This window comes from Rhineura floridana, chromosome 3, assembly GCF_030035675.1.
Source record: "Rhineura floridana isolate rRhiFlo1 chromosome 3, rRhiFlo1.hap2, whole genome shotgun sequence".
NCBI lineage: Eukaryota > Metazoa > Chordata > Lepidosauria > Squamata > Rhineuridae > Rhineura > Rhineura floridana.
Window position 1 is genome coordinate 11,021,655 of NC_084482.1, and position 27,627 is coordinate 11,049,281.

Genomic DNA, 27,627 nt, shown 5'->3' on the forward strand with positions numbered 1-27,627 from the left:
AGCACCCTTAACAAACCAGCTTCCAGGATTCATTGGGGGAAGTTATGCATTTTAATTGTCTTTTAAATGTATGATGTGGAACAAAACCTACTGTATAAAGGTAAAAGTCACATTTGTTGCTTCACCCACTTTTTGCTTTTAGTCACACCCATTTTCCTGTTGGCCCCACCTACTTCTGGCATGCAGGGTGGGAGCGGAAGGTTGCCTCTACCTCAACCACATTTGTGATTGGGGGAAGGCACCCCGGATGGAGTGTGTAGCTTTCTGACAGTCCTGAGAGCATTGGCATGTCTTTTAAGAAAATAAGCACCACTGAGAGGGCCACAGGACTTCTTGCATGCCATCTTCTACCACAGACCTCCATTTTCTACTAGAAAAGGAATTTAGCTCATTAATTCAGATTACTCTGTGAGATTCACACACACACACACACACACTTGCTGTCTGTTCTTGAACCTAGTCATTACCCTCTTAAGGGTTGCCAGGCTACATTTCTGCAGTGACAGCAGAGGACAGAACGGGTAGAATTCCACCCCCACCATGTGCAACTCTTACAGCAGGGATGGGGGTGGGGACCTGTGGCCCTTCCAGATGATGCTGGACTCCAGCTCCCATCAGCCCCAGTCAGCTCAGCCAATAGTCAAGGATGATGGAAGCTGGGAATCCAACATCTGGAGGGCCACAATGTCTCACAGGCATAACGTGCTGGCAGGATCCGACTCACACTTCAGTCCTCAGCCCGCAATTCTCAGCCATGCAAATCTCCTTTGCCTGGAGATTTCCTTCCTGGCAATAGTACATAACTCCTCCTATCCTAGACCAAATGTGTCATTTCTCCACAGTCTTCTTTCTATTTTGGGCTCCTCCTGTCTTCAGTTCTTGGTCTCCACCCCCCATGTTTTTAGCCCACTTCCTGCTCTCCTCCATTTCCTCTTTCTTTTAGTCTCCCTCATTCCTCCTCAGTAGGGATGGAAGGATCTGTCAATTTCTGCTCTCTCAGTTTCTCAATTCTCAGTTAAGCAATTCGGTTCTCCACATTTCTGCAGCATTTTGCATTTTTTAAAATCCTAATGAAAATTCTTCAGCATTTTAGTGTGAATTTCTCCTAACAGAGTTTTGTATGCAGTTTTGACTAATGTACACAATTTTGCAAGCAATCTGCCCTATTATAATGCATTTTTGTATGTTAGTTTCACCAATATATTCATTTTGCGCATACTTTCCCCTAATATATGCATTTTTGTAAACATTGCTGGCTACAGAACTGTATCACAAAATTCAGATAAGTGTGAATTTTGAAGGATGGCTGTGTTTTGGTTCTCATATTGTTTTGGAAAGTGCAAATTTGATAGATTCAGCTTCAAATGTGAACTGAATTTCTCCCTCATACCTACTCCTCAGTACCTCCCATTGTCTCCCACCCACCACCAACATGCAGACTAACCTTAAAAACTTTAAGATTTCATTAGACCTTTCTCTTTAGCCCCTTTCTTTGTCTCCTCTGCCCCTCTACTCAAGTCTCCCTCTCCCCAACCTGCCCTTTCACTAAGTTCTTTCTCAGTCCTGTGCTTACTTTATACTCTTCCTTTAGCCATCTTGTCACTTGGCTGCCTCGTAGCTTGCCTTGCAAAGCTCCTCCTAGAGCCTATACAATATTTTTAATCCCAGCCAAGCTTCCAATTTCCCATTACCTCACAGATTTTGGACTGCAAAGTTGTTCCGTAAGCATTTTGCAGAATCATGATACTGTGTGGCATTGTACCAGCTGAGCCAATCAGAGGCTTCACTGACACAAGCACAGTATAGCATATATTGCCACATGGTGTACACTCTCCAATCTTGACTTCATCTTCTGGCATTCCTGAATAGCAGAGTGTGTGCACCAAGATAGCACTGGGGCAAGTGGGGAGCTCTTTTCCATCTGTCAAAGGCAGCAGCAAAAGTACTTTCCCCTACAACGTCATGCATGTGAACCCATAGGAAGGATATCCTATCTCTGCTGTTTCAGCCACAATGATGTTTTGATCCTTGCCCCAACTTTCTTTAGCCACTTGCCACCCTGGGATCCTACTGGGATGAAAGGTGGGATATAAATCTAATAAATAAATAATAAATAAAAACTTTTTTTTTATTTGGTGTGAGGGTCATCTTTAATGGGTCAGGGAATTTGAAAGGAACTGAACTGATTGGAGAAAGGATAGAAAAGGAGCAATGGGATTAACACTCCGCAGTTTTCCTGCTAACGTTTAATTAATCTCCCCCAAACCACATTAGTAAAACAGAGTCAAGTCTGGCTGCTGGAGTCACCCATCTGCCTCCTCAGGCAAAGAGAGCCAACAGGGTTCAGCTAAGGCTATATAGAAGTAAGCAAGTATTGGATAACAACATGGAGAGAGCTTACCAGGGCTCAGCCTCAGAACTTCTTTTTTAAAATCATAGCTCATAGTCCTGGGGCATGTGAATCTGAGCATGTGCAGAGGACATGTGAAGTAATGTTCTTTAAGCATGTATAGACTGCCTTTCCTTTGCTACTCAGTAAGCACAACCAGTCCTCACATAACTGTGATTAGAATGAAGGGTTTACAGGCCAGAGTGCAGGACTGCTATTTAGTCACATGTCTCACTAAGTCTCATTTCTGAAACTGAGTGAAGCCTGTAAATTCAGCCCAATGGGAGAGGTAGGCCTGTTACTCCCCAAATGTCCACTAGAGGGGAGCATCTAAACCTTTCCCCCCAAACAGCACTATTATGTTTACTTTGGATAAGAGATGGATACATGTCATTGCTGCACCGGGATGTTCTGCAGCTGTTTCCTCCTGAACAAACACACCCAAACACTCTGTGTTCTCCAACTCACTAACTTTATTCAAAACTTTTTTTTCTGCCCCCCAGGGGCTACACTGTCCCAGGAGCCCTGCCATCCCTTTTTGGCTACGACTACACAGTGAGATCTTGGCTTAAAAAAAAAAATCCAGGTTCCTGGTGTTCTCTAGAGGTGGTGTAAAGGTGTGCGTGTGCAAGAAGGAAAGGTGAGAAGGAAGGACGTGGATTGGAAAGCCCCACACTTTACATCCTAAAATCCACGAGGAAGGGAGGTCTCCTGCCAAGGGCTGGATTAAGAGGTGTGCATGCCTCCCCGCCTCCTATTATACTCATGGCTGTTGCCACAGATAGGTCTTGGAAGTGTCAATTTGGCCAGGTGGGGGTGGCAGCAGAAGCGTGTGCCCTCCTACTATGGCTGGAGGGGGAGGAGTTGGTGTGGATGGAGCCAGAGGCGCAAGCGGAGCCATTGGCATGGGTGGGTCCCCCTCAGCATCCCACAAGCTGATCAGGGGAGGGTAGACTTCATTGAGGGGAATGGCGGCCGCATGCTGCATGTATTTCTTGAGTGAATGGCGGCAGCCTTTTTCCTTGAGTCGCCGCGAGGCACAGAGAAGCAGGAGCACGGCGCTCAGGGCTGCCAGCAAGGAACCAGTGACTGCAGCCAGGGCTGCCCCTCCAGCCCAACCTCCCATCAACTCCACAGACAGTGAGGCCTCCTTGGTGGTGACATTGAGGCAAGAGCGCTGAGTGCGAGGCAGTTGCCAAAGGGGTGGAGTAATGGTGGAGGTTGCCAGGGGGCCTGTTGGGGGAGCCAAGGATCCTGTGGACGTTGATAAAGAAACCACAGTTGCTAGGTGACCCAGAGAAGATGCTGAAGAGCCTTTGGAGGTTGCCAAGGAACCTGGAGAAGATGCAGAAGCACCTGTGGTTGCTAAGGCCGCTTCTGAAGAACTCACAGAAGATGTTGAAGAGCTTGTGAAGGTTGCTAAGGATGGGGGAATATCAGCGTAACCAGCAGCAGCTAAGGATTTGGGAATGGAGGACACAACAGTAAGACAAATCTCATAATGGGTGGCAGGCTGCAGGTGCGTGAGGTTGAACTCCCTTATACCCACAGGAACCCGTGCTGTGTAGCTTAGGTGGGGATTATGGATGCGCATGGTGGCCGACGACCATGGTGGTAGAGGAGGAGGTGAGTGCGGTGTGGCTGACTCACTGCTCCTCTCATTTTCCCGCTCCTCTGTAAAAGATGTCGTCCATTCCACCACCACAAAATGTGACTGTACCTTCTTAGCAAGGACTAGCAACCTGGTAGGAGCAATGGGTCTTTCTTCATACACAGCAAGGACCACTCTGTGGCTGGTAGAACCCAGCCCATTCCATGCCATACATGTGTAGATTCCTGAGTCTGCGGGGTTAGTTGTGCTGATCTCTAAGGTTCCACCTACCCTCAGATGCAACCTCCCCAGCCCTGTGGTCACTTTTTCCCCAGACGGTGTTATCCAGTGGAACTGTGGTGGTGGTTCCGAGCTGGCTTGGCAATCCAAAGCTACTGTTGAGCCGGCTGAAACCTCCATCCACTCTGGGAGAATCTTGGAGGAGATTTCTGGCAAGCAAGCTCCTCCCATTATGCTTTTCAGAGCCTCTTGGAGCTGTTGCCCAGCAGCTTCAGAAGGCGCGGTGCAGAGAGTGGTTTGGGACTCGATCAGCCGGACATGTCCCATGGCTAAGGGTTCCCAGGCTTCTGGGCAATCACAGCGCAGTGGGTTTCCAAAGAGACTGAGCTCAGCCAAAGCTGGCAAGGCACCAGTCAGACCTAGGGGGAGGAGACTGAAGGCTGCATTGCTAGCTAGCAGAGTGCGAAGAGCTGGCACCTCCTGGAAGGCACCTGGATGCAAATAGGAGAGACGTGGGTTGTTGCACAGCTCGAGCTTGGCCAACTCTGGAAGATTCTCAAAAGCGCCTTTCTGGATGCCCGTGAGTTCCTCCATGCTGTTGAGGCTCAGCTCTTCCAAGTGCAGCATATCCTTGAAGTCCCCTGTCTGAACTTCTGCAATAGGGTTCTTGTTGAGATCCAAGAACTTCAGGAGAGGCAGGCCCTTCAGTGCCTTGGTAGGGACATGTGGAAGATGGTTATCATAAAAGGACAAACTCTCCAGGTAATCCAGACCTTGGAATGCATCAGAGGGTACTTCTCTTAGCTCCATCCCAGCCAAGACGAGGCTGTGAAGCCGTCCCAGGGGTTGGAAGCTGCCACCTTCTAGCTGGGAGATGGGGTTCTCTCCGATCATAAGGATCTCCAAATTTGGGAGAGTGAGGAACCAGCGGTGGTCGATGGCATGGAGATGATTGGCGTTGAGGTGTAGCCGGAGCAGGCCGGTCAAACCAGCAAATGCCAATGGCTCAATGCAGGAGATGTAGTTGTGGTTTATGTAAAGTTCCTCGAGTGATGTGAGGTCACCCAAGCAATGGTCAGGCAGCTCCTCCACCTGGTTCTCCTCTAAGTAAAGAGTAATGAGGCGTGAGAGGTTAGCTAACCCGGCATCGATGATTCTGGAGAAGTGGTTTTGGGAGAGGTCAAGCTCGGTCAAGTTGAACAAATGCTGGAGCTCCCTGCCAACTTTGGATATTTTATTGCTCTGCAGTAGAAGAACCTGGGTGTCCAAGGAGAGATTACCTGGCACTTGGGTCAGCAGCAGGTCATTGCAGTCCACTGTGCGGGCCTCATGGTATACAGACTGTGGGGTGAACCATGGGCGAGTCTCACAGACACACTGTGGGGGGCAGGCATGAGTGGTAGACAGCAATCCCTGAAGGAGTAGCACCAGCAGAGTATAGAGTGGGAAACAGGACATTGTGCCTTCCCCGATGAGCTCCCTTGACAACCCACAGGCTGGGGTCTAGCTCGGGAGAAAAGGACAATCCCTGATCCGTCAGATATGGGATCTAGAGTAGCCCACGTAGCAAGTTCATCTCTGTAAGACAAAAGAGAGGATTAGATTGATATAAAAGTAGGGTTCCCCAGTGCAAGCATGTATTCTGAAATACATTCCTTTTCTAGTCTCTTTTAAAAGCAGGTTTCTAGTCCTCATTATCATAGTGAACATTGTGAGCAACATCTGGTAAAGGCCTGGAAATCAGAAGCAGGAACTGAGTGGTGGTCTAGAAGTAAGCAGTCAGTGTCCTGTGCTGTTCCTTGTAACTCCACCTCTCCCATTCCTTGTTTCCCCCTCCACGCACGCACACACTTTTCACACATCCATTTCTCAACTCTGCTCATCTTCACTTTTATTATTTGAGCCCCTGCATTTTAGAACAGAAAAAGTATAGTAAGAAAATCTGTGCAAATGTCCATAGAGAATTCCCATAATACAAGACCCCATTCTTAGGCCCCCAAATCTATATTCCATTTCTTATTTTTTTCCAATTTTAAAATTTGTGAATAACACAAAAAAAGAAAAAAGAAAAATATTAATTATAATAATAATTTCAGTAACAAAAATTGCCAGCTGACATTAACAATAATATTCCATCGATCCTGATTTTACACATATAAATTATTTATTTATTTATTTATTTATTTATTGCATTTATATACTGCCCCATAGCCGAAGCTCTCTGGGCAGTTTACAACAATTAAAACATTAAAAACAAATATACACATTAAAAAAACACATTTTAAAAAAGCAATTTAAAAACACATGCTAAAATGCCTGGGAGAAGAGGAAAGTCTTGACCTGGCACTGAAAAGATAACAGTGCTGGTGCAGTGTTAAAGAGTGTACAACTAGTAAAGCTTTTGAAATGATAATAATATTTAGTCACTAATTATTCCAACGATTTTCTTCAATTTATAAGAGTATCTATGATAGTAAACTCCTTGGTCCTGTTCAGATGATTGTTTAAACACTGGTTTAGATAATCTCAAATGAAACAGAGCAAGCCTCAGGTTCCTTCAGCCCTCTTTCCTTCCTTTGGGCAGAAGGAAAAGGAGAGTGAATGCTTTGGCTGTGAACGAGACCAGTTTCTGTAACAGGGCAAAGCCCATATCCTCTCACCTTAAAAATCCCTTACATCTCATGGACTCTTCCTTCCATCCAGCAAAATAAGGAAGGCTTTTTTCATCCGAGCCTAACTGGTAAGACCCAGCAGACTTGAGAAAATTACATCCCTATTCTCAAGAAACAGTATCTCTGAAGTGCCTCCCAGCTTCTGAGTAAGGGTGTACAAGGAAGAAGTGATGATTAACCTTGCAGAGGTGCCTGTCCACAAGGGAGTACCTTCCTATTTGTCACAACGTCACATTACTAACACAGGGAACTGTGAGTTAAATTAATACTTCCAAGTTAAAGACAAACCAGGATCAAACCTTGGTTTGATATTCTGCTTTGTCAACTTACTAGAGTTAGAATAAACTACAGTCCCCTTGGTCCATCTGTAATAGGGAAGTGTGATTTAGTCAAAAGTGAAGTAGAAAGTTTCATCCTCTTCCTCTCATGCATGCCGGAGCAGGGAGGGAAAATACATGAGTCCAAGGCTCCCCAATGCTCTTGTGATAAACTAATCCAGGAGTGGGTGACAGTATACCTGTAGTTGTCCTGTCCAGATGTTGTAGGAGTCTTCCTATAAGTTCTAGCCAGCATGGCAAATGGTCAGAGATGATGGAAGTTCTACTCTGGCAATATCTGGAGGTCCACAGGTTGCCTACCCATTAGCTAAACCATTACTTAAATAATTATCTGAACTGGGCCTTCATATGTTGGATATCATATAAAAAGTGTGGCTGAAATAAGACAACTTTTATGATATGACCTGCAACCTTAAGGCCAGATATATGTTATATGCTAATGCACATAACCACAGCTAGACATATTTCCCTGCTTGAAAAGCTACTTGAGGCAGGGGAACATTTGAGAGCTGATAAATGTCGAGGAAGAGGTGGTTAATCCTGTGGTCCACCCACCATTTTCCTTCTCTAAATCACCCTCCAACTGGCTCCTCCTAGGGGTTTAAAATGCATGGAGACCCTCTGAGGGTAAACTGGTTGATGGGGGCAATATGAATTAAGGTAACAGCAAGCAGGGGAACTGTATAGGCAGTCCAAATGTTCAAACAGGTATGTAAACAAAATTGACTATTATAAGCTGTGTGTACAAATATAGAAAGGGTCTATAAAGGTATATGATATTTAACAAAGAACAGGGATAACAATTTCCTACCCCTAGTGCCTTACAATGGAAAATAGTCACAGGGAGAACAACAGAGGAAGCAGGGAATGGAGGCATGGATAGGCTTATGATCTATGGTCTTACTATGAATAAAGTATTAAATGAAAGCATAGAATGTGTGAATGCCAATAAATGAATGAATGATGGTTTTGCCAACTTGCCAAAATAGCTACAAAAGGGCAGAACTTGATGAAAACACATAACGGCATCTTACAAGCCATTGACTAAAGTGATATGATGTCACAGAAGAGGGTCTGAGGAACAAAAATCTGTGTCAATTGGGAAAAAAGTGTAGAGAAATCAGGACCAGAGGGATGGGTTTCCAGTGTGCTCTCAGTATGTTAATGAAGGCATGAGCACTAGCCAATAGGTGCCTACCACCAGTGTCGACTCTCATCCAAACTGACCTGTGCAGGAAAACCTGTTGGTTTGCTCCCTAGAGCCTGCTGCAGGACAGAAAAAAATATGTTTGTTTGAGACAGGGATAGTTCTGGCCCCCTCTGCTACCACCCTAAAAATGTTAAAACGGACTTCATTGTTAAATAGGCCTGTTGAATCAGGAGAGTGCCTCACTTGCTGTGCAACACGTTATTTGATAGGGAAAGGGGTCTGCATTTTGAATCAACTTTTCTATGATGTTGCTGGTGTGCTACAATTCAGTTGTGCCTGCCAAGTACTGTACATTTCCCATCCCAGTCTCTTCCCAGTAAGAGCGCCTCCCACTAAGCATATTTTTCAAATGTCCCTAATTTGAACCTTTTAAGCTCAGTCAGTCTTTGCCACTGTTGTATAGCTCCTCATTCTCACCATAGTTGGGTTTTCTGCTCCTGTAGAGTTTGCCTGCCACTGAGTCTAATGGTTGCTGAGGGTCATTGCGATCTCCAAGAAAACAGACTTTTCCCCAGATAGATTTCCCCCACCTCCTTTTAAATGTAGTTTGTTTGTTTCATTTGTTTTTGGCCATAGGCTAAAGCAACTAACAATAAAAGTACAAAAACATGTGTGGCATACAACCGTTACAAAAATGTATCTCTAACTCCATACATCAGTCAGAGATCAAACCCGAGATGAATTATGTGTTTATACTCCCCAAGCACATTGCTGAATCCTCTTGTCACCACTGCAGTCAATCACATTCCCACTTAAAAAAACCCTTCGGTGCTTTTACCACTGCAAACAAAGTTGCACTTCTTATACGGCTGTCTGTTCCATTCAAGAGGAATTTGATCTGGCAGAAAGCAGGTAAAGTTCACTCTTTTTACAAGCTAAGGTGACCTGATGCGAAAGAGAAGAGGGCTCTTATACATTTAATGGCTGCACAGAAGATGGAATTTTTTGCCAGTGCAGCTTTTCTCATCCCCTCATGACAAGCTGCACATACTGAAATACGCTGTGCTTTACAACCCTTACAAGGTACCAGAACCCAGCTCATTTTTTAATCTCTGGTCATCCTAATTCTAACAACTCCTTCCTGATTTCTTTGTATAAATGGCAGATCAACAAACCACAGTTCTAGAGACTCGCATTCAAAGACTCACGCTGCATATACACCATATATTTAAAGCACATGACTGTTCCCAAAGAATCCTGCAAACTGTAGTTTGCTGAGGGTGCTGGGAATTACTCAGAATGAAATGGAAATCGCCAGCCTTCAAGTCGATTCCGACTTATGGCAACCCTATGAAGAGGGTTTTCATGGTAAGCGCTATTCGGAGGGGGTTTACCATTGTCTCCCTCTGAGGCTGAGAGGCAATGACTGGCCCAAGGTCACCCAGTGAGCTTCATGGCTGTGTGGGGATTCGAACCCTGGTCTCCCAGGTCACAGTTCAACACTTTAACCACTAGACCTGCTGAAATGAATAAACATAGCTATGTTAAGTACATTAATTTCAGCGGGTCTACTCTGAGTAGGACTAGTGTTGAATACAACCCTCCATCCCTAGATTGGCTCACCTGGCACCAACGCGGCTGTATTTTCAGCACCATCATGCGATTACTTTTATTATTTGCTAAGCCTTTTAGATGCTTTGAAAGGTTTTTATTGTTAGCCACCCTGGGAGCTCTCCTAGGATTCAAGAATGGAGTTGAAATACTTGTAGATTAAACAAATATATACACCCAGGAAAGTCTCTTACCTGTAACAGCAGCCCGAAACACTTAATTTGAGAGTAGATCTATGCACGGGTAGGTGCACCAGCATGTTGCTTAAAATGGTTGATTGGGGTGCTTGCCTGTAAGGAAATTTATTTGTATGTAGGTGTGCTATCTTCCCATGTGAAAAAGCAGGCTGGTGCACTTCTCCATGAACATGTGAGCATGTTCCTTGCCTCTTATTTTAAGTGGCAAACTTAAGGGCCAGATAGTTTTTCACAAGATGTCACTGACACAAAAATGTTGTGGGTAAGCATACTAGTATTACTTTAATGAAGCAGTTTTGCCCATAAAATAAACCTGGTTTGGTACTCTGCTCAATACCAGTCCCACAGTTGAGATGCAGCTTTTCTTAGGTTGATCTAGGGCTAATCCCAAGGAAAACAGCTAGTGTGGATGCTGAAGCTTCTGTTCCTACTTTTATGGGCCTGAGGGTGGGTTGTTGTATGTTCCTGAGTTTCCCCTCCTGATGCCCTGGAGCAAAAATCAATGGCCAGTTCTTGAGCTCTGGCGGCGTTGATCTGTTCCATCTGTACAGGATGAGATTTGCTAGACAGTGGTGCTGGCAGCAACAGGGCCTGCTGGGTAATAGGTGACCTTGATAAACCACTGTGCGAAATAGCTGGGGCCTGACAAACCTCGCAGATCTCCTGAGGGGGCAGGGTGGTGATGGAAGGAAGAGAGGACATCCTGCTAATTAAATAGTTTAGTAATGCAGTAGTACTAAAAATATTATTTATTTTCAGTTGGGTTTGTGAACAGTGTTATTTCAAATAAACATATTAACTATCCTGTTCTGATAAATTGCTTTCAGATATTTTCGGTCTTTCTTGCCCTAAGTTAACCTAAATCACAAAAACTTGTTTAAAGTAGTAACATTTGGTTTGTAGGAAGATTTGGGGGAGGCCTGAACATGCATCTTGCCCCAGTCCTGGCTCTCAGCAACCCTGAAAACCTCACTTGTTGATATTCAGGCCCTGTCTGCACTATACATTTAAAGCAGTATCTTGATTCCTGCCACTTTAAACAGCGACGGCTCCTCCCAAAGAATCCTGGTAACTGTTGTTTGTTAAGGGTGCTGAGAGTTGTTGGGGCTACCCCTCTTCCCCTCACAGAGCTAGAGTTCCCAGTGTGATTTAACAGTCAATCCCTCTTCCCAGGGAACTCTGAGAACTGTAGCTCTATGCGAATAGGAGTCTCCTAACAACTCTCAGCACCCTTAACAAATTACAGCCCCCAGTATTCTTTCAGGGAAGCCATGACTGTTAAAGTGGCATAAGAGTGCTTTAGACATATGGTGCAGATGTGGTCTCCCTCTCTTTTGCAACCCTTGAAGGTGGTATAGGAGCCCTTTTAAGGTGGACCTTGCAATCTTGAGCTTGGAAAAGTTACTTTTTTTGAACTACAACTCCCATCAGCCCCAGGCAGCATGGCCACTGGATTGGGCTGATGGGAGTTGTAGTTCAAAAAAGTAACTTTTCCAAGCTCTTATCCATGGTGGATTCTGTCTGACGGTTGTTGTGAGTTCCTTGTATTACTCAGGTTCACCCCACCCCAATCTGATTCCATCTGTTGACTCATCTGAATGGCACAGCAGCACTTTTCCTCTGTTCATATTGCTTGGGACTGATGAGGTTACAAGCCTGATATAAAGGGTATGGATTGAGCCACTACCTAAGCAGAATGAGGTGCTTCTGACTAGTTTCAGGATTCTCTTAGGACTGCAAGACCCCACAAGCAAACCAGGATGCTTATTGTCATATAATCTCCCTACAAATGAATCAGAACAATAAAGATCAGAGTCTAACCAGTAGTGTAGTGGCAATTTGAGAAGTACAGGGTCCCTTCATGATAGCCACAGCCATGCCCCCTCACAGCCACATGCCCTTCTGAGATTATAGAATAATCAGGCCAGGCATGAATACTGCTTTCTGCTTCTCTATCACTGCCACCATTTGACTGTCTTTTCTCACTGTCTGAGATGCTGCTTGAATTACTGAATTCAGTGTCTACACATTTATCTCCTGCTGCTACCAAACTGCTTAATGATGTAGATGCAATGCTGTCATCAGGCTTCACTGTCTCTTCTGCAGTTACTGTAGCTTCTGTATAACTACAGTAATAAAGAAAAACTCAAACTTTTTTTTAAAAAAATGCTGGGTGAATAGATTCATCCCTCTTTCTCTGGGCTTTTTTGCTGCTGGGTTTCAGCAAAACAAGGAAGCATGTTAGAAGGCTCTCCTCAGTGGTCAACACACTCCCCTTTCCTGCTGATTAGCAGGACCCTGCAGGGACCTGGCTCCCAAAAAAGTAAGGAGTCTAACACACACACACACACACCGAGACCCTGAATGACTACACCGGAGTCTAACCACCGCGTAATGTTTGTGCCAGCAAATCAGGATGAATGCGGAATGAACAGGTCTTCTGGAGGAGCCCAGCAAATGATCCAAGTACACCCAGTAAGCTTTGTGGCCCACTTGAAGAACTGAGCCTGTGTCTCCCTTGTTCTAGTCTCTAGCCTAACCCGTGCCACACGAGTGCCTTCCACAGGGTACGATAAAGCAGAGGGCCCTCAGAAGCTGGAGGATTGGAGAGACTCCTGTCTTCCTCCTTCTGCCACTGCCCCCACCCCCCAGCTGCTGAATTGGCGGCCAGGCTTGGAAGGTGCTGTGATCCAGGCGTGTGAGGCAGAGCGTGAGCTCATTTGCACAAGGGCCGAGAGCAACAACAGCAGCCAAACGTCTGAAGGGGAAGCTAAAAATAGAGATGTGCCAAAGCGAGAGAGAGAGAGAGAGAGAGAGAGAGAGAGAGAAGGAAGTGGAGCTGCTGACTAGGACTGGGATTTTAAACAGGGCTTATGAGGGACTGGAGAATGGAGCTCTGAAGTTGTCAGGGATTCAGAATAGGCATGACACTGAAAACCTGGCCCTGTGTCCCCATCTTGTTGCTTCCCTTGTTCAAATCGTGCTGGTGATGGCGGGAAGGGAGGGGGGGCATAGAGCCGTTCAGGATGGCAGCTTGCTGCCACTGACAAGGCCTGCGATGAAAGCATGTTTTCCCCTCTGCTGCTGATGCTCTTAATTCTGACCTCACAGGTCTTCTTGTTCGGAGGCCTTCTTGGCTCCCTTGTTCGGAGCTGTCAGCTTTGCTGGGGAAGGCTGCTGTGCGGCTGGTCACGAAACAAGCTCTCGCTCTCTCATGTTTTAAAAAATTATTTAGGGAAAGTGGATTGTGGAGAAGTCATGGAGAAAGTGAAGGTTGGAGGTAGCGGGGAGAAATCTAGGAGTTCTGCCCCAGCGTTCAATGGGCAGAAGAACTCACTTTTGTATTTTTTGCACTAGCTAACTGGAAATAACCAATGTGGCCACCTAGCATGCAGTTAGAGCAGGGTTAGCTAACTTGGTGCCCTCCAGATGGACTGCAATTCCCATCAGCCCCAGGCAGCACAGCCAATGGTCAGAGATGATGGGAGTTGCGGTCCAACAAACCTTGGGAGCAGACCTTGAGTTCCATCCGAGTTAGAGGGTGGGGAAATCCATCCTTTAACCTATGGTTTAAAGCATAAACCCTCTTAGGCCTTTTAAGGGCTGCAAAACTTGGGCCAGCCAGTTCTGGGCTAGATGGACTGTCTGACTCATCATTACAAGTCAGTTTCACAAGTTCACATGGCCAAAGGGGTCTCAGGACTCAGCATGGCAGAATGTGTGTATGCATAACACCTTTTTGTTCTCACATTTAAGTGTTTTAAGAACATGTGAGTTGCTTGAGCTACAGAAACAACTTGCATTTCCCCCATATCCTGCAAATTTAGTGTCTGACTGAGGTGAAATTAATAATTTGGCTTTGCACTTGCGTAGAAGTGGTAATGGTATCCGTGGAATTTGGCACTCCAGCCCATTTTGTGTTTGACATTCCTTTTTAAACTCTCTTTAACTACTCTGATTGTGAACATGAGCATTGGTCATCACCAAGTAGCATGAGGGATGCTTTAGGAATTTTGTCCTTTGCAAATCCTGATACAAACTGACCTGATCTGATCTATTCCTCCTTGGCTAATGTGTGGATGAGAATGCAGATATCTTTCAGATATTACCTTTAATTTTTTGATGTAGTTCTCTACTCAAAAACCATATAAAAGCTGTATTTTAATTAAAAATACATTTAGAAATGTGTGTTTTGTGAGAAAACTGTATATTTAAATAGTTTTGGTGCAGATTTTTGAAAAAATAGATTAATACAGTAAGGAGATAAATTGGACTGGAAGTAGACTGATCTGTCCATCCCTAGGAAGAACAGAACCCACAATTGGATTGTAGCTTGATTTAAAGTGGGTCACACAAGTACTACCATGATGATCTGGGGAGAAAAGGAGAGGGGAGGAGAAGAATACACAGAGGGAGATCTTACAATATTTGATTAGAAATTAAAAGTGGGTCGAGCACTGCAAGTTTGGGTTAAACATGAGACTTTGATCTGGTAAAGTCAAAGGTCAGTGAATTAGAGGACTTGAAGAGGTAACTAATAAATTTTAAGTGATTCTGAATATGTCCCTGCTTCCAGACTGATGGTACTTAGAGCAACCTAATCACTGAGCTTCTGCAGTATGCTACATACAGTATTGCAATTGACAGGAAGGTAAGGGACATTTTTAAAAAACAGTTTTTGCTGAAGTTTTAATTTTTCCCCCGGGTTTGCATGAAATAAGAGCTTTAAAAGATTAATTGGTAATGTGTGATTACTTCAGTAATGTTAAAAAGTAGTGGAAGAAAAATTGAATGGCCAAAAAGTGGTACCAGCTAGAAAAGCAACATTTTTAAAGCCAATATTCAGCTTTGCACAATAGCATATTTAAGCTTGAATATATACATTTTTAAAAATATAGCTGAAAATGCAAATTAAAAATTCAGTGTTAAAAAATCCATACAACTAAAATGATGTTGATCAGAAACATAACAGTAAAGGTGTGCTAAGGTGTGTGTGATACATCATTGCATGTATCTAAACCATACCTCTTAAGAAAGACAAAAAACATCACTGAAGTTGGGAAGCTGTGGCCCTCCAGATGTTGTTGGACTATAACTCCAGTGTGGTGTAGTGGTTACAGTGTTGGACTAACATCTAGTAGACAAGGGTTCAAATCCCCATTCAGCCATGAAGCACACTGGGTGACGTTGGGCCAGTTGCTGTCTCTCAGCCCAACCCACCTAACAGGGTTGTTGTGGGGATTAAATTAGGAGTGGGAGAACCATGTACGCCACTTTGAGCTCCTTGGAGGATATAAATGAAATAATAAATAAATAAATAAATTATCTTTGACCATTGGCTGTGCTGGCTGGGGCTGATAGGAGTTGGAGTCCATCAACATCTGGAGAACCACAGGTTCCTCATCTTTGCACTAAAGCAATCTTTGGAGATTGTGTCATGGGTTCCTTTTTTCTTTTTTTAAGTCCATTTTCAGGAGTCTGAGAAAAGACAGAAGCAGCACATAGAAAACACAGGAGAGCAGTGATTTGATGATGAGGTCATGCCTCATAAAAAAAACAAGTGAACAAAATGTTTCCATTCCACAGGGGGGGGGAACTAGTATGAGAGATTTCCTCCCTCCCCCCAATTGGGATAAGGGTGTGAACAGTCTCCTGGATTACTTTCTTGGCAGACTTGCTCCCTACATGAGTGTGTATCTATAAACTATAACTTCCAATTGCCTCTGGTCCATAAACCTGAGTGACTGAACAAATAAATGGTCCAGACTGGAAGGGTCACAAAGCACAGGCTCAGGCTCAGCAACAGATTTAACACTGCCACCCAATGTTTTGCTTGCCTTTTGTTGTTTGGTAATTGCCTGCCATTGCAAGGAACAATGGCCTGTGATAACCAGGGTGAGCAGATGCAGTGGCAGACAGCTCCTGTAGAAGAGTTTTGGCAGCTGCAGCTTTTCCTACCCTTGGTATGACAAGCTGCACTTATCCAACATCTTCCTGCCAGGAAAAGCATCACTTGTGGATTTTCTGTGTGTGAGGCTGCTGAGGTGTGAAAGGCCCAGAAAAAAAATAAAAGGATAAATTGAAAAACAGAAAGAACATTTTTTCACATCCCCCTCGCCCATGATTTTTTCTGGGCCTTCACATCTCTAGAAAGAAACCAAGGTATGGGTCTAGTGCAATGACTGGTGACAACTAAATTGCTGAGAGTCATAATACTATTATACAAAAAATGGAGAAACTTTCTTTCATAGCCTTACCGGTTGATGCAGGGTAATGGACAATTTGTTGGCTTGGATCTAAAACAGGCTTGCCAACTTCTTTTCTGATTCCTACTCCAGTGGTTTAACAATAGCTTGATGCACAAACATTAGCAGGGAATAAGGTTTGTCCCCATGCAGTAAAAAAGCATCATTGGCTGATTTTTCTCCATAACAAGTAGCTGTCTGACTAGCACCATCTCTCTGTATGCTTCCTTCTGTGCCCCTTCAGGGCCTGTTCAACATGTGTACTTGTTAAAAACACACACAAAGCCCAGATAAATCCAAAAGCACTATAAATCCTGCTAATTTAATTGATTAAATTCATTATTACATTTATATCCCACTGTTCTTCCAAAGAGCTCAAGGAGGCATCCATGGTCCTTTTCCCCCTCTCCATATTATCATCACAACAACCCTGTAAGGTAGGTTAGGCTGAGAGTTGAAAACTGACCCAAGACCAGCCAGTGAGCTTCATGGTCAAGTGGGCATTTGAAACCTAGTTGCCCACGTCCTAGTCCAAACCTCTAACCACTACATCACTGTGGCAACCCTGAACTTCTCACCTCCTGGGAAAGAGGCAAGTGACTAGATGCAAAGGAAGAACATGTGAAACAATAAAAAAGAAAAGAGGGTCTCTGGCAATTCACAGAATGCCTTTCTCTCACTAGGCAGTGGCTAACAACAGTTAAGTTCTTGCTAGGGAGACCAGATGCATTGGAAAGGAAGCCACAACCTGAATCTTTAATCATGTATAGTAGAGGGAATTTCAGCATTTCAGCTTGCCATGCAGGGAAGGGGGGGTGTGAAGCTGCAGTCACAACTAGAAAAGGCAGGGTCACTATCTTCTTAATTTACTCCCTGCTCCTGGGTTTTTAACATCAGTTTGACATGTCGAATGTTTTAAGCAAAGTTCTTCCTGTTATTTTATTGCCATACCAGGAAATTCTCCACCTGCTAAATTGCAGCATGTCAGGCTGTTGCTACAAATACAAGCGCAAGGTCCAATTTAAAGGGGGGAAAACTTGGCAACTTTAATAATTATGGGATAGATGCTCCATCTGATCACGCTAGGGAAAGACAAGCAGCAAAATGTTTACCAGCAGGCTGCATTGCAAACCAGCAGCTGATGTGGCAGGGAACAGTCTTTCTTCACAAAGCTTGCCTCCCACACTGATATTTGAAGGAAGGGTATCTCGATTCCCCCACCCCCGCCCCAAACTCTGTATGGATGTAGTAGGAGAGTTATTTAGGGCAAGTGGGAAAGAAGGGAATCAAATGTCAGAGGTGCCATTGCTGGCTGTATGGTGGTGGCTTCTCAGGGCTGGCTGTGCCATGGAGCAGGCTGAAGCGACCCCCTGCAGGCAGCACAATGTGGGGAGGGGAAATAGATGAAGGCAGAAAATGGTATCTGAATGGTGTAACAAGATTTTTGTTTAAGTGTTGGTCCCAACAGGGGAGGGACATTTTGGGCTCTACTTCAGGCAATAAAATGTGTTGGACTGGCCCTGAAGCACTAGAAGGGACATGGCTTAGCGACAGAGCATCTGCTTTGCATGCAGAAGGTCCCAGGTTCAATCCACAGCATTTCCAGTTAGGGCTGGGAATTTCCCCTGCCCTGAAACCCTAGAGAGCTCCTACCAGTCAGTGTAGACAATACTGAGCTAGATGAAGCAATGGTCTGACTTGGCTTAAGGCAGCTTCGTGTTTCTTTGGTCTGGGGATATTGCTGTCACATGATAGTTCCCAACTATAAAGATATTGGCATTTGATATCTGAGGTATAAGCTCATCCATAACCTGTTTCCTTTGATCAGGAATGGGGTACCTGTGGCCCTCCAGATGCTGTTAGACTCCAACTCTCATCAGCCCCAATGAGCATGCCCAATGCCCAGGGATGATGGAAGCTGTAGTGCAACAACATCTGGAGGACCACAGGTCCCCCATCTCTTACTTAGACCATCACTAGAAGCCTTGCTGTGGATGCCCTCATCCATGGAAGTTAAATGGAGGCCTGTTCTTAGCGTAGGTGGAACATCCTTCTGCAGAGATGTTCTCTTGGCACTTAGATGAATTGCTTGATGAAGACTATTTTATTTTCTGTGGTCTTTGTTTACTGGATTTTTAAATCTGATGCTGCTGCCTCTTTTAATATTTGTTGTTGAATTGTTATTTATTGTTTCTGTTTATTGATTTGATTGTTTCTAAGCATTTTTACTTCAAATTAAAGTTGGGGAATGCAGACAGACAACAGGGAAGTATCCACTCTGTAGCCTTTTAAAAGTTTGCCATATAGCAACAGTAATCCCATCCTGGTCATAGCTTCTGGCCATACAGGCAACCACAGTTGCTTGGAAATCTTGGAAGACGGGTGCAAGTTAACTCTGTGCCTACAGCATGGCCAGAGGCTGCAGGTGGCCATCTTCCAGTATGGTTGTAGTTGCTACACACAGTGAGCTTTTCAGCGGCTTCTGTGCTAATTTCTGGTTATCTATTTAGTCCCTCATTTGTTCCTGCTAATTTCAGGAAATGTTGGTGAAGTTTTGGGTCACTTGCTTAGTCACTGAATATGCCTGAGCTGCAGTGGGGACTGTTGGCTCCATGTCAGTGGGGCAGTGGAATCCGCTCCGGGTTTTAGGCTGAAATTTCAAGGAGATATTCAAGATTCTGAAACCTATGAGGTTCAGCACTTTGGACAGCTCCTTGAACGTTCGGAGTTAAACCTGGAGCGGATTCCACTGCCCCACTGACATGGAGCCAAAAGCCACCACTGCTGAGGTGTATATGTGGATGCAGCTTCTCTTACTCTTAAAATGGGTTATTTCTTGGCACAAGTTTGAGAAAAACTAGCTACACACACACACACACACGCACACACACAATAACACAAAAGCACAACATGCTAATGCTTGTGCTCATCTCCCTTCCTAGTCTTTGACAGTTTAGTGCCGAAGACTTATGAATATTAATTGGGCCTCTTGAATAATTGATTCCCTCCCCCTCCGTCAATCCAGTACTTGAGCTGACCCTCTTTGTACCCCCTTCCGTGCTCAATGTGTGCTGCTAGAAGGTACTTGTTTCCAGACGGTGTTGGGCACGGGGGTCTCACATGATTATGGCTGTGCACACACACTTGGGTCTGCACTTTGCCATGCGTTGGTTGTTGTGCCTTGTGCTTATTTGTGGAGGTTTGTAGTGCCTATACTGCATGGTAACAAGATGCAAAGCAGAATAGGGATCCTTGTCAAATAGTTGTATGAAAGAGAGAATGTTGGCAGTTGCAGCTGCTTGTCACAAAGGGATGATAAATGCAATACCTGCCAATAAAACTATCCTTTGTTAAAGGTGCAGAAACATTATCCTCTTTTGCATCTGGTCACTTTATGTACATACAATGCAACATTATTAGTAATATAAGTATTTTATGAGAAGCTGTTGGCATCTTCTTCCCCCGTTACCCTGTCCCCCTTTCCTCTGTTCTCCCCATATGTCTATTTTTAGATTATAAGCCCTTTGGGGACCTGTTCTCTCTCTCTCTCTCTCTCTCTCTCTCTCTCTCTCTCTCTCTCTTTTTGCAAAGTGCTATGCCTGTAAATGGTACTAAGTAAATAAATAAATTGTACATCTCACCCTCAAGTGTACCCCCAAATAGGTAGGCTATTGCTGCACTAGCTAGGAAGTTGAAATTTGATATAAACATAGGCAAAGTCTTCCTAGCACTTGAAAGATTAACAAGGGAGATATTCAGCTTTTGTGCATTTTTCATGATAACAAGCCATTATATATTCTAGAACAAGTCAATTAATTAATTAATTAATTAATATCCCGCAGTTCCTCCCAGTAGGAGCCCTTCCAAGTGTGGAGGTTCTGAAACATCCACACTTGGAATTCAAGCATTCCAACTTGTGCATGTTTTGCATTTCTGTTGTTTAGCTTTTATGTTGCCATGATAATTGCATTTTGTTATATATTGGCTGCATTTGCACGTAACTTTAAGCCATGGTTTGTTTTAACCAAGGTTTGCTCAACAAACCATGAGTCATTTCACAGATGAGCAAACAAGCTACATGTTTCTTCAAAGCTTAGTTTGTTTTCCAGCTGTTCATGCCTCATGCTTCTGTAGTTTGGTGAGCATGTGGGGTGAGGTAACCAAACAAATAATTGTTAAGCAAGGCTGTTGGTTTCAAATATAACACCAAACCATAGTCAAAATTAGTCATGGTCCATAAGCCACCAACAAACTATAGCTTCACATCATGATTTGTTGCCAAAAAACAAACCATGGTTAGTCTGCTGAATTGGCTCTAGACATTCAAACAAGCCACAGTTTGGCTAAAGAGTCCATTGGCAACTATCTAGATGACAATGCTGTGATTAGTAGGAGCCAGCATGGGTTTGTCAAGAAAAAATCCTGTCAAACTAATCTCATCTCTTTTTTTGATCGAGTCACTAGCTTAGTAGATGGTGGAAATGCTGTAGATGTCATCTATCTAGATTTCAGCAAAGCATTTAACCAAGTCCCCCACGACCTTTTGATTAGCAAACTGGTCAAATAAGGACTAGATGGAAATACTGTCAGGTGGATTCACAACTGGTTGGAAAACCGTACTCAAAGAGTGGTCGTCGGTGGCTCTGCTTCGGACTGGAAGGAGGTTTCGAGTGGAGTGCCACAGGGTTCTGTCCTGGGGCCGATACTCTTCAACATTTTTATCAATGACTTAGATGACAGGGTGGAGGGAAGCCTTATGAAGTTTGCGGATGATACGAAACTGGGAGGGATAGCTAACACAATGGAAGACAGGAATAAAATCCAAAGGGACCTGGATACACTAGAAAATTGGGCTGAAATTAATAAAATGAAATTCAATAAAGACAAATGCAAGATTCTGCATTTAGGCCACAAAAACAAAATGCACGGGTACAGGATGGGAAATACCCGGCTTAGCAGTAGTGCGTGTGAGAAGGACCTTGGAATTGTAGTGGATCGCAAGTTGAACATGACCCAGCAGTGTGATGCTGTGGCAAAAAAGGCAAATGCGGTTTTGGGCTGCATAAACAGAGCTATAGTTTCCAGGTCGAGGGAAGTAATAGTCCCACTATATTCTGCATTAGTCAGGCCTCATCTGGAATACTGCGTTCAGTTCTGGGCGCCGCATTTTAAGAAAGATATAGACAAGTTGGAGCGGGTTCAGAAGAGGGCGACGAGGATGATAGCCGGTATGGAGAACAAGTCTTATGAGGAAAGGTTGAAGGAACTTGGCATGTTCAGTCTGGTGAAGAGAAGGCTGAGGGGTGACATGATTGCACTCTTTAAGTACCTGAAGGGCTGTCACATAGAGGAGGGTACAGATTTGTTCTCTGCTGCCCCAGAGGGTAGGACTAGGTCTGATGGTTTTAAGTTGCAGGAGCGTAGATTCAGATTGGACATTAGAAGGAACTTCTTGACAGTAAGGGCAGTTCGGCAATGGAACCGACTGCCTAGGAAGGTGGAGGGATCCCCTTCGCTGGATGTCTTCAAGCAGAGGCTGGACAGCTATCTGTGGGAGATGCTCTAGCTGTGGATTTCTTGCTGTGAGCAGGGGATTGGACTCGATGGCCTACAAGGCCCCTTCCAACTCTATGATTCTAGGATTCTATGGCTTAGTTTTATGTGCAAACCCGACTTATATAGAGCTTTCCCTTGCGCTGATTTGTTTTTACCTTGCACAATTAAAGGGCATGTTCTAAGGTGTAATGCAGATGTCCCAGATATCCTTTAATGACAGTCATCTTCACAGGCAGTACTTTCGCCTTTTAAAAATGGCCTGTCTCCAGCTTTCTCTGTTTAAAAGGTGTGCCCTTAATATGCCTATATGTTGTGTGTGTTTGGGTGAACATTGCACTTATGTGAGATTGCTGCTCTCACAGCATGAACATATTTGTATTTGTCTGGGCATTTGCTAGACATGCATCTGGGATGCTTGGGTTTATGGTCCATGTTAGCCGTTCACCCAGTATGTAGCCTTGGACAAATAATTATCAGCCTTAGTTTCCTACTGACAAAATAAGAATTATAGTGGTGTACCTCACAACAACGTTGTGACGGTAACCACAACAATAAGACTATGCAGTCTCCTTGAATCAGAATGGATATGTAAAATCAGTGGTAAATGAGTTATCCTGAGACAGCCAATTTTGACCATATGGACAGGGTATTCCTGAGATTTTTACAGCCATTCCCATTGCTGGCCATTTGAAATCCACAGTTGCACTGTACATCTGTGATGGGCATCTATGTCTGAATTCCTAAGATAATAATCCTGCTGCTATTTATAGTCTTACCTATCCCAAGATGAAATATAGTTAATGATTAGATTGTAGATTTTTAAAAATCTAATTCAATCTTTAGAACCCAGAGTTTCATTATCTAGGATGAGAAGACATACATTTTATGAATGAATGGTGCAAAGGAGTACAGGTCCCTTTAAGTTAGTCAGAAGAGGGAATTTCTATAGATGCAGCGTTTCTCACTGTGATAAGTTGCACCTGCTGATACCTAGTACATACAAAGTTTAAGACAGCTTCATTACTAGAACACTCTAAAAGGACAACAGTTGTGTATCTCTCCCTTGAAAGAGGAGATAGGGAATATAGGCTGAGATGGCTGAAGAATCATTTGATAGAAACTTGACATGTGGTACACATGTAGTCCAAGACATCCAAATAAAGCATTAATACATATCTCCCTAAAAATGGAAGACCGAAAGTGTATTTCAAAATTGTTACGGCTGTAATTCTAAACCCACTTTCCTGGGAGTAAGCTCCATTGAATTCAGTGGGACTTATTTCTGAGCAGACATGGTTAAGATTGCAGCCTTCCATTCCATGCGGAAAGTTGAAATCTGGTACACCCCTATTACAAGATTTCCACAGAAGCCTGAAAATGTGACAGTTGTATATTATTCATCTGAAATTGAGAACATGGTGTGTGTACTCCCATACAGTCAAGGAACTCCCAGATCATCTAGAAGAAATGAAATTCTATACAAGTGCTGCCCAAGACTACTGTGATTTATAGAAAACAGGAGCAAAATCTTTTTTATATCTAACAGTCAGGACATGAAGTTTACTTTAAAATAGGTGACAGGGCAGACAGAGTAAACAAACAAACAAAACCAGACATGGGGTGAGGAATGTTAGGCTGTGAGAGTTGCGTTGACCTGGCCTTCACAAATTTGAAGCAGCCCTCAGAAAGAGATCTGCAATAACTGCCAGGAATGCGGATCTTTTCCTTTTAAAATTCAGCTTTCATTTTACTAGCCTACTTACACAAAAGTGTTATGGTTGTTGGGTGATCATCCATAAACCCATGAGATGTTCTGATTGCTATGCATTTGGACACCCCTTAAGGTACCATAACCAAATTTTGCATGATGGTTCTTGAGATAAAGGAGCAGGTTTATGTCTACATTTGGATGCAATTGATATAATTTTGAATCAAGATGATGGACTGAACCTTTCAGAACTGCACTGATTTTAACCACTGATTTCAAAACTGCACTGATTTTTTTGTTTGTTTCTTAAAATTCCAGAGCAACGCCAGGTATGAACCTGCTCATATAATATAAAATAAAGGGTGCTATCTTGTTGTTGCTTTAATATTGTTTTAATATAGTTTTAATATCCAAATATAATATTGGATGAGTGATTCTAAATTTGTTTGTTTACATGAGCATATGCAAATGAACAGTGATGATGATGGTGTCTCTGTGTGTGTTTTTTCCCCTTTTGAGAAAAGAGCAATATCACTGATAGGTGGAAATAGCCTGTGCATGCCTGTTCAAACACATCATAGTCTGACATTTCATTAAACAAATGAGGATTTTGTTATTTTGGAAATCTTTACCCTGATGCTAATCCAAAGGGAAAACAGCTGCCAGAAAAAAAATTCTAAGTCCAAGCAGTAAAATCACTGCAGAGTGTGTTTTGGAAAGATTCTAGATATGCATTAGAAAAATAACACACACATTGGTGGAAGCCATTCACTTATTCTGATCAACCGTTGTTGCTTTAAAAAAGCTTTTTCTCCCCCTGCATTTTTTTTCTTTTTCTTTCCTCCATGGGGAAAAATAAAAGTCAATGATTCAGTAAATCCCCTGAGAGTTGCGAAATGCTGGGAAAGAGGAACAAGCAAAATTTTGCAGGAACCTATAGATTTAAGGGCAGAGACATCAATGCAAATTTGGTAGCTTTCATGCAAGCTGGTGAAAAGTTATTTATTTATTTATTTATTTATTTCAGAAGGCCTTTGGATGCTGCTGACCAAGTTTGATTTTACATTGTCTGGCTGCATTGGTCATTTGGAGGCGTTTTAAAAAACATTTTGGGGATTTTTTTAAATGTCTGGTGATTTGACTGATGACTGCTTCTTTTGGGACCATTGTGGATATAAGGGATGGCAGAGAAATTCAATTCAGTTCGCTCTGAAAGCAGAATGTGTCAAATTTGCACTTTCCAAGACAATATGAGAACCGAAACACAGCCATCCTTCCAAATTCTCACTTATTCAAATTTTGCAATGCACTTTGCCAACCCAGCAATGTTTACAAGATGTTTACAAAAATGCATGTATTAGCAGAAAATGTGCATAAAAATGAATATGCTAGTGAAAACAACATACAGAATGCTTTATTTTAGGAGAAATTGTTTGCAAAAATGTATATATCAGCCTACAAAACTGTGCTGAAGAATTTGCATGAGGACTTTTTAAAAAATATATCCACTCATTGTTGAAACTTGGAGAACTGAATTTAAGATTGGAAAAATTAGAAACTGAGAGAACCGAAATTCAGAACTTTCCATCACTAGTGGAGAGATGAATGAAAAATTTCTTAAGCAAGCAAGCAAGTGAATGTGAACCTAATTGACAGTTATCCTGGACAGATGTTCTGGGGAAAGCAGCAAGGATTCCTGATTTACATACTCTCTTCTTCTTCTCCTTCCCCCAAGTTTTGAATATATATACATGCAGAGGGGGAAGCAGAACATCTGAATTGTCTGCTACTGGTAGAGAAATCAATAGAGTAATCCCACCCCCACTCCATTTATAAGTGGTCTTTGTGTCATAGTTGCATATATACCAGGCTCAGCCCCAAGTGTTTCCCGCTGGATGTTCACTACTCCATTAAACTGCTGAGGACTGAAAGGCCTTTCCCACATCATCCTTGCAGCTCCAGCCAGACTTTGATGTAACTGCATAAAGCAGTTTTCCCCACACTTTGAGCCTCTCTATGGACAAGCCACTGGGGCTGTAACAGCTCTACCTTTCTGGCCTCACACAGCCTCTATGTCAGGGGGGCCACTTGCCTTTTTGGTCTAGTGGACACATTTCAAATTTTGAGAGAATGCTGTGAGTTCCACTCACAAAATTGCTGCCATGGGAATGTATGACATAACACAAAATGGCTGCTATGGGTGTGTGCGTGTGGGATCATGGCATAACATAAAATTAGAGAGAGAGTGCACCCATGCTTCCCCTCACTCCTGGACAGCCAGCTATGTCCTGCTGGTCCTCCTGATTGTGGACACAAGGCACAAGAACCCTGTTTTTGCCAATCCCAAACCCACCTACCTACCTTCTTACTTACAACCAGTCCAGCAGTTGGCCCTAGCTTTCAGCTTCCTCCACCTTAGGCTTAGTGTTGCCGCTTGTAGGACTCTGGCTCCACCTACTGTTGGCCTCCCTGCCTTCCACCCTACCAGTCCCAATAGGCACCAGCCACTGCTGTTTAAGTGCCAAGCCTCAGGCAGAGTGGGTTACTCTATGATAGGGGTGGAGAACCTTTTTCCTGTGTAGCGCCATTGACTTATGGAGGAAGTTGAGTGTGTGTGTGCAGCAGAGCTAGTAACAAAAGTAGCAGAGTGTGCTGCATTGCATATTTCTCTTCCTTTGTACCACCCCATCCCAACCTGTGCTACTCCATCTCTGCAGCCACATAAAATTAGTCTGGGGGCCACATGCAGCCTGCTGGCGACAGGTTTCTCATCCCACATGTAGAAGATGGCTCCTTCCTCTCTTTTAACAGGACAGAGAAATGCTTCAAGAGAGCAGCTGCTTCAGAGCAAGACCTAATTCTGAACCTAGCAGTTGCAGCTGATGCCTCCATGTCAGTGGGGCAGTGGAGTCTGCTCCAGGTTTTAGTCTGAACTTTCAAGGAGCTGTCCAAGGTGAAGCACTTGGACAGCTCCTTGAAAGTTCAGACTAAAACCCGGAACAGATTCCACTGCCCCACTGACATGGAGCCACCAACTGCCACTGGAACCTAGGCTGCCTTAACCCCCAACTTTTCCATCATTTCACAGGTGAAAATAAGGACATGCCTGTATCATTCTTATTTTCATGATAATAATCAGAGCCTGAGCTCATCTCTTCCAACAATTATTATGCATTGCCTGCTGGATGCTCTTTTCATTCATGCAGCAATAGCCTCTCCTTCGCTGATTAAAAAGCCAAGACAGTGCTTGTTCTTTTGGTTAAAGATATACTGGAACAATGTGATTGTCCTATAAGAAATTATCAGTAGTTCAAAACAGACCTCAGGAGCTACAATGTGTATGTACTGTGTAGTGACTAAGTCTGTGTACACACTCCTGTTAACTCTGCATCCAGTGTGTTCCCACCACTGGTTTAGGAAGCGGCGTACACAAAACATTATCCGCAATCCATATCTATCTGCCTGTATATTATTTCTTATAAAATCCTATGTTTTGATGTGTTTTTCTCCAAACTGGCTTCAATCTGAACTGAGAAAAGGGATAAGTCTACACCAAGCATTTAAGCATATTCAACACACATTTAAAGCACATGTCTTTCCTTAGAGAATCCTGGGAACTGTAGTTTCCCCTCAAACAGCTACAATTCCTGGCACCCATAATAAACTACAATTCCCAGGATTCTTTAGGGAAGCTATGTACCTTGAATTTAAATGTATGGTGTGGATCTGCACAAAGAACAAGCTAGCTGTGTTTTACGCCAGTAATGTGTACATGGCTTTAGAGTTCCTGTTCATGCATGTGCATAAGATGCATCATTCCCACTCAGAGATGTGCCTACCTGGAAGAGCTAGACCCTGAAGAATGACTGCTACGGTCATCTATCAGGCATGCTGCAGCAGTGAATTTCCTGAATCAGCAAGGAATATAGG

At 43.6% G+C, this 27,627-nt stretch overlaps 1 protein-coding gene across 2 annotated transcripts in view; it reads right to left on the reverse strand.

Moving 5' to 3' along the window:
• Positions 1–2,989: 2,989 nt before the first annotated feature.
• LOC133382032 (leucine-rich repeat neuronal protein 1-like) overlaps positions 2,990–27,627 on the reverse strand; it is a 29,754-nt gene continuing 5,116 nt past the window's right edge. Inside the window, exons 1-2 of one of the 2 annotated variants that reach the window (XM_061621690.1) lie at positions 15,522–15,562; positions 2,990–5,798 (exon numbers count right to left, since the gene is read on the reverse strand). In XM_061621690.1, coding sequence (XP_061477674.1) covers positions 3,153–5,678 — 2,526 coding nt within the window. In that variant the 5' untranslated portion in view covers positions 5,679–5,798; positions 15,522–15,562 and the 3' untranslated portion in view covers positions 2,990–3,152. Of the gene's footprint in view, positions 5,799–15,521; positions 15,563–27,627 lie in introns of those variants that run through there. The other variant, XM_061621689.1, reaches the window with a different exon arrangement.